The 8242-nt window shown below is 42.5% G+C and overlaps 1 protein-coding gene across 1 annotated transcript; it reads left to right on the top strand.

The window, feature by feature from the left end:
• The first annotated feature begins 2076 nt into the window (after positions 1-2076).
• LOC117865283 (uncharacterized) lies at positions 2077-3654 on the top strand. Its single transcript, XM_034749440.2, has 3 exons — positions 2077-2284; positions 2476-2563; positions 2654-3654. The coding sequence occupies exons 2-3, from the start codon at positions 2482-2484 to the stop codon at positions 3349-3351; spliced, it is 780 nt and encodes a 259-aa protein (XP_034605331.1). The 5' UTR covers positions 2077-2284; positions 2476-2481; the 3' UTR covers positions 3352-3654.
• Positions 3655-8242: the final 4588 nt, after the last annotated feature.

The following is an 8242-nucleotide window of genomic DNA, read 5'->3' as shown; positions in this document are numbered from 1 at the left end:
TATAACCAAGAAAATGACCAAGACCTTGTAAAGTGTTCCCTTTTGCCGAGGATAATCGAAACATGAGCTGCCTTTTGGTGAAAGTTGAAGCACGCGACGTGAGCTTACAGTTCTCATGACCAGCTGCTGTACCAGCACAGCAGCAGGTGCCCCTTGCCCTAATTTACATCAAGATGGAGTGCATGGCTAAATGCACGGAACGGGTATACATGTGGCGGCTACTGATCGGACATGTATGCAATGGTCGATGAACATGAACCATGAACGGTTGTTTCATGGCAGCCAACGTACACATCGTTGGAGAAATTAAAGGTCAAATCGATCTTGCTTTATATTGCAACTCTCTCTGTTGCCACCTTTTAGTTAGCCGACTCAGGGTCTACATTTAGCGGTGCAAATTGATCCATCGGGTGCGCAATTGCAAGTTGATGATCGAGCTGTACTTTTTTAAAAAATAAAATGGTTGCTTAGAATGTAGCATTCCTATACATTATTGATAAATTTGCTCCGTGCAGGTGCTAAGAGCAAGGTAGATGTACGATTGAAGACTATGGTTCTGGAATCTTAGCTAGCCCGGTGCAGTGGTTACACGCACACTTTGCTGAATTAAATAGGAATAATGGTTTCCAACTCAACAGCGCTATTTCATGCCCATTTGAATATACCCATGTTTTAAACTAATAATTATTTGAGAAAGCAGAGTAGTACAATGATTCAAACTTTGAGCCCACGATCCAAGAGACTTCATCCAAATGCAACAAGAGAAGCATGGTGGCGAAACCATGGAACATCAAAAGGAAGATGCAATGCGCATGTGGATTGTGCATCAGCCCCCTACTGGGGCCTGGGGGTAGATTAAGATACTCATGGAATTATGGTGGACGACACAGCACCTCCCAGCAGGAGTACCAAGCAGTCTGGCTGCCTCTATCTAGTCCTGCTAAAGCATATGCAACCAAGGAAATGACGCAAGACCTTGTAACGTGATCCTTTTTGCCAAGGATAAACGAAACATATATAATGCAAATGATGAGCTGCATTTTGGTGAAAGTTGAAGCACCCAACGTGATTTACAATTCTCTTATGACCTGAAGCAGCAGCAGCAGGTATCACCCCTTCCTGTAATTTTTACATCGCGATGGAGTTGATGGCTAATTTCTATATGGAACAGCTATAAACATGGCGGCTACCAACTGGATGTGCATGCTGTATAATCGATGAACATGAGCCGTGAATGGTTGTCGTTTCGTGGCGGCCAACACATCGCTGAAGAAATTAAAGATCATATCAATCTTGATCTATATTGCAACTCTCTCCCTCTCTCTCATGCCTTTCAGTTAGCCGACTCAGAGTTTATATTGAGTGGTGCACATCTATCCATTGGGGGCGCCACTAGTCTTTTTTACGCTTAATTTGCATGTTGATGATCCAACTAATATTTTTTTAAAAAAAATGGTCGCTTAGACTGTAATATTCCTAAAGAATAATAAATTTAATTTGCCGCCAACAAGTGCTAAGAAGTACTAGGCGCATGATATCAAAGACTATGGATCTGGAATCCTAGCTAGGTGCAGTGGTTACACACACACACTTAGTTGGGATTATTAAATAGTGGGAATAATGGTTTCCAACTCGACAGCTGTATTTCATGCCCATTAGAAATGATATACTCAATACCCATGTTTCAAAATTATAATCTGTGAAATCAGAGCAGCACAACGATTGAAACCTTGAGCCCACGATCCAAGAAACTTCATCCAAATGCAACTAGAGAAGGTAAACATCAAGGAAGATGCAATGCGCATGTGGATTGTGCATCAGCAACGTACTATAGGGGTAGATTTTACAAGAGCAAAGGTGAGAAAAGTTGTACTAGTCTCCATCCATAGTAAGGGAAAGTTATTACTAAAAACAGTTTAATTATTCTTGAGAGGTACAAAGAGGTACTACTAATAATTATAACTAGTATCTCCACGTAGCATCAGCAACCTTTTGTGTGGGGCGAAGATGATGGATGGCATCATATCTCGCCCTACCTCCCGAAGGCTATATTACTATGTATATCATAGCCCTATCTAGAGATGCAATTGGAGGCCAGGCATGCATGTAACCCAGCTATTTTCATTTCCATAGCCAACCTTGAGAAGCTACCAAAATCCTCGGCCAAATCTTTGGCGTGGCACTACATATAGTAGCGCACCCACACGGTCACGGATACACCTCACTAGTCCTGTCCATCTCCTCCCCGATGAGACTGGCCCTTGCTTTTAATCTGCTCCACTAGGTTAGAGCTAGCAACCGGCATTTCTTGAATCTTGAGCACGAGTTAGTGTTAGTCTTTTGTTTCTCGAGTTGATTCTCTAAAACAGAAACAACACGGTTTATATCATGATCATGATCATGTGGTTAAGGATTTAGGGATTCTTTCTCTGTTTCGAGTTTTTGAGAATTAATCTTACCGGTCTCTCTTTGCAGAGAGAGATGCCGACGGTAGCCATCACGCTGGACCTGTCATGTGGCCGCTGCAGAAGCAAGATCGAGAAGATCCTCTGCAGCATTCAAGGTGCGTAGAAACTGCAGTAGCTAACATCCATATCATCCTACCAAACTGATCAGTATCTCACGCATATATGCAACTGTGTTGCGTACGCAGAGCGTGGCAAGTTCGTCTTCGATAAGGTGGTGTACGAGAAGGACAAGGTTCTCATCACCGGGTCCTTCGACGCCATCGAGCTCTGCTGCAAGCTCCGCTGCAAGGCCGGCTGTTTCGTGATAAAGATCGACATCGTGGAGGAGAAAAAGCCTCCTCCTCCTCCTCCCGAGTGTCCAAAGGTTCCCAAGTGCTGCGAAAAGGATCCCAAGAAGTGCTGCAAAAAGGATCCCAAGTGCTGCAAAGAAGAAGAACCCAAGTGCAAACCGGATCCCAAGTGCTGCAAAGAAGAAGAACCCAAGTGCAAGCCCGTTGTTGATTCGCCCAAGCCCGTCGTTGATCCCAAGAAGCCCGATCCTATCACATGCAACAAGATGATCCCTTTCTTCCCATATCCGTACCCATGCCCTTACCCGTACCCGCAGCCGGCGTGCCCGCCGCCCAGCTGCCCTACGCCGCCGCGCCCCTGTGAGTGCCACATCTGCAAGCCGCCGCCGCCGCCGCCGCCATGTCCCAAGCCTCCACCGGTGTGTCCGCCACCTCCACCGTGTCCGCTCCCACCGGTATGTCATCCCCAACCTCCATGTCCGCGGCCGCCGTGCCCGTGCCCGCCATGGACGCCGTGCCAGTGCCACTACCACTACCGGGACTACTGCTGCGAGGGGAGCGCACACGACGGCGGCTCCTGCGCTCTCATGTAACCGCTGCCAACTGCTATACTCCGCTGCTGGCTGGCGAGAGAGCGGCTTTTGCTTGCTGCAAGCTGACGAAAAAGCTTGCCTACGTACCCACGTGTGAAGCAAGTGTCCCTTCAATTCATAAGGCCGGCGGTGAATGTGTCCAATTTGTTGCTACAGTGTACTTGTTATGTGTACTCATGTGAGGCAGTACTGAGATGATTGTATATCTACCTGAACAGGAATAAGTCAAGCTTTTGTCATTAGGTTCTGCTGAGTCCTTATGTAAGTACCTGAACATGAATCCAAGTGTGTTATTGGTTTTCAGCTGTTGCGTTCCATCGATAGGATAGACACTTCGAATGTCGTTCGCCCACTCCCTGCTCCGTGAAGCAAAACTACTGCTCCCTTCGGTTAAAATTATAGATTATTTTAATTTTTTTAATTTATAGATTTAGCTATGTATCTGAATTTACGCTATGTCCAGATACATGATTTATTCGAAAATGATCAACAATTTGAAATGGAAGGAGTACAAAAGATGGCAGCATCTCGCCGCACTTGAGCACTTGGCCGAAAAACAGGAGGCTATGGTACGTACATGCCAGAGTCCGCTGAGGCTCACCGAAACGGTTTTTTGATAGCTTATGACGTGTACAATGGAACCATATCACTGTCTATAAGAGATGCATGCTTTGTTTTTATTGATTTCAGGCCCTTTGTGAGTTACGAAATGGATCTCGTTACTCGGCTGAATCCTGTTGTACAAGAGCCCAAGCCCATTGCTTGTGTCCAACTAGCAGTTTATGGGGTGCGGTTAGGTGTCACCGAAGGTGACAATTCTATACCTGTCGCCTTTTATCTAGCGGTAATTATTTTCGTCTGTGGTGGTGCATGCACCACGCACGCACGAATTAGTGGGCCGTTTTCACGTTTCTTTTTTCTTGATTGTTTGCCAGTGTATATATGCAAGAAGAGACAAAACTGATAATGCCATCCCACATGCAAAATCGTTTGGAACTTAAAAAAGTTATAAATCTTACACCAAGCATCAAAATTAAATTTTGATTGCATCATTGGGTTTGTTACAATAAAAACTTCACAACAAGATCCCACTTGACTCCATTTGGATGAATTTTTTATTCATATTTTTTAATCAAGGCTGCATATTTTCTGCGAGACACGAACGTGTGGAACAAATTTTACAAACTTATGGAATAAAACAATCATACGTATTGAACAAATTATACGGCCTCACAGAACAAAATGTACACTCTCAAAATAAATTATACAAATTCACGGAACAAATATATGTATACTTGAAATAAAATATAGCAACACATAAACTAGTTATTATTACTGATGAATAATTGAGTTTATATGGAGACCAAATATTACAACATCATGAACAAATTATTTTTACTATCGAACAATTCAGCATATAAAGAAAACAAATATTATAACATTAAGAACAAATAAGTCTATAAATGTGAACAAAATGCATACACACGTGAATAAATAATTTTATATGGCGAACAGATACATCAACATTACAAATAAATTATTTTGATACAAGAATAAAAATAAAATGAAATATAAAGGAAAATATAAATATAAATTAATAATAAATAAGAAATAAAAGGGTGAAAAATTAAACACAAAATAAATATAATTTTGTATGCCTTTATTGTTTGCATTATACTATTATTTGAACATATATTTTATTTGCATCATAAAACCTTCCTATTTGCAATAGTCACGTTTGTTCAATATTTTATTCGTTGTTTATAATCATCTCTTCACCATGTTATTATTTTTATTCGCATTAGACAACCATTTGTTCTAGGTATTAAGTATTTGTTCGCTGCAATCAAAATTAATATTGAGTATTATAAAAATATTTTTTAAAATATTTCATCCAAACATATTGAGGATCTTGATGTAAGAAATCCATTGGTTGAATCGGAATTTAATTTAGATGCATGGTTTAAGACAGGGGCGGATCCCGAGGGGCTAGGGGGGCTGCAGCCCCCCGAGAGCCTGATTTTACCTGTAAAATACTGTAGATAAAGCCTCAAATCACCATTAATTTCTAGCTATAACCCTTAATCTCTACTATTTAGCCCCCCGAGGTGTTCATCCTAGTTCCGCCGATCTATAATTTTTTTAGATTGAAACTTTCTTTACACGTGGGTATGTCAACAATTTCGTACTCTGTTGTGTACATGCACGGGTTATCTTCTTTTTCGACCAGAGCTAGTGCAACGCATAGAATAAATCTAAACTGGGGCTCCAAAAAGGTCAATCGCCAACTGCGACGCTACATGGGCCGTCCGGTGCATGTGGTGGACCCCACAGGTCACAACTGCTGTACACGCTGCACCACCCTCCTCTCAATCCCCGGCTTCCATTCTTTTCTTGTCCTTTCTCCTTCCCTCCAGTTTCTTCGCTAGATTCACAGCAAGGGCGCCGACGGCCCCCGGCGAGCGCAGCCACGAGGGGAGCGGAGGCGGCCCCCGGCGAGCGCCGCCCGCGTGGGAGCGGCGGCTTGCTCTGGCAAGCTCAACCGGATCGGCGCGACCGCGGCATAGGCCGAGCGGCGGCTTGCTTTGGCCAGCTCGGCCGGATCGGCGTGGCCGCGGCCTCATCCACACCTTTTTTTTTCTTTTTCTTTTTTCTCCTTTTACTGTAACATTTGTTGTTGATTTTTTTTCTATATCTTTTGTTCTGCAAAATTTTTGCTTGAATTTTTTTTCTGCTTTTGTTCATAATCCTTTCTTCCAAAATTTGTTTCAGAACTTTTCTCCTTTTCCAATTTTTTTTAAAAAATTTTATTCTCAGTTTTTCTCAATTTTTTTTGCATTATTAAATGTTTGTAAATATCTTTTTTTGAATTTTCTGTTCAAAATTTTTGTCACAAATGTTTGTTTCCAAATTTTTTGTTGTAAAATTTCCCCAGGTAGGATCAGGGTGGTGGGGCGTCGTGTTGTTTTCATGCGGGTGCGCCTGCATGACAGCGTGAGGAAAACTAGAAAAGGAAGGGTGGACCCGGTACGAAAGCAGAAAAATAACTGTATGACAGCGTGAGGAAAACTAGAAAAGAAAGGATGGACCTAGTACAGAAGCAGAAAAATAAAAAGTTGATACATGTCGGGATTGACCGGACGGAGGCTTTCCTCCGGTCGCTAGTAAATTTGACTCCCTTAAATAAGTGCACATCCTTCATAGGTTGCCGCATATAATTTCACCAAATATTTTTTAAGGCGTGATTGTGGGAGCGAGAGAAAGAAAAAAAGTTATTTCACAAAGCAAACCCTCCCATACTATAACAAGCATTTTTAGGGCCAGCAAAAATGGATTTCTAGGGCTGTTTTTTGCAACCAGCCCTAAGTGATCAGCTCTAGAAATAAGATTGATATTGTAGGGCCAGGCGCTAATGACACCCGGCTGTGCAAATGGATTTTTTTTAAAAAAATTCAATAAGCATCAGTCTTTCTATCACTGTTACCAACCACAATAAATGCCGCCCACATATAGCCACCACCACCCGCAGCACTTGCACGATACCACCAGCTGTGTCTGCCCACAAAGCTGCCGCCGCTGCCTACCTCCCCTTCTCTCTCGCGCGCTTCGCACGCTACGCCGTCACATGTCCTGTGTGACTACTAGGTGCTAGGTCACACAGGGCTACAATCTTCTTTTCTCTTCACCATATTGCACTAGCTACGGACACCAAGACTAAATAAAAAAGTGCATCACAGTAGCAGTGAACAATCGTTTATTCTCCACATCCACTCCACGGTCTCGCGTGGTAGGTGAAGGCGAGGGTGCTAAACTTGACTCCGGTGCTAGAGAATTGCTAGCTTAGCACATACCAATCCAACGTATTGCACCTCAGTTGTTGCTTTCTCTCTTTTCCTAGCACCGCTAAAAACTATCGCTGGAGCTGCCCTCAGCATAGAGGGAGAGAGAAGAGAGAGAGGAATTTAGGAGAAGGATGAGAAGAGATAAAGGGGGAAAGAGAGAAGAGAGATGGGAGATTCACACGAAAATTTCATTTGCATGCCTATCAAACATGGCCGCACATGTGGAAAAAGTTTAGACTGATTTCTAGGACCGGTTTGCTTAAGCGACCATGTATATAAATGCCTATTTTTAGAGATGGTCTTGTAAGCGGCCAGGCCTAGAATGAGGGCCATTTCTAGGGCCAATCACAATTTTATGACCGGTTGTGAAAAAGAGAGCTATCTCCAGAAATAACCTTTTTGTAGTAGTGGATCATAAGCTAGAACTACGGGACCACTTACCATCATTCACCAAGTTTGTTATATCACGCAGCTCAGAACATTACTTTTTTCTATTCATAAAATTAGGGATTGTGTGCTTGCTGAGAAAACTAAAAGACAACTTATTGTAGGGATTGTCTATTGAGTGGTCACAATATTACATAGCTATCTATAAGACAACACTAATGTACCTCGGGGAAAATACATTGGTTATGGCATGCAATTCATTGCAGAATTTTTTGTGATGGAGAGAGAGAGTGGTGGTTGTTTTACAAAGAAACCACCTCATAAGTCATGATAAGCTATGAGACAACTCTATCACCAATGCCAGAGTTGTTGTCATGCAACTCTCAATCTACTCTTTTTTCTATGCAATTACTACTAGATAGCCAACTTAAAGACAAAAATTGTCTCAAGATTTTATAATAATATATTAATTAGACTGCCTACTAGACTGCTACTTCCCCTTAGATTAGACTAGGGGAGAGAGCACTCTTTTCCTTACCAGCTTGGATAAGTACAGAGCAGTACACAAACAGCCCGGGCAACTTGATACAAGGTACGAAACGATAGGTGAACAGCATGCATGTTTAGTTTTTTTTTTATCTCCAGCCCTCTTGTCTTCAAAC

This window comes from Setaria viridis, chromosome 7, assembly GCF_005286985.2.
Source record: "Setaria viridis chromosome 7, Setaria_viridis_v4.0, whole genome shotgun sequence".
NCBI lineage: Eukaryota > Viridiplantae > Streptophyta > Magnoliopsida > Poales > Poaceae > Setaria > Setaria viridis.
This window is presented reverse-complemented; position numbering and strand designations above follow the sequence as displayed.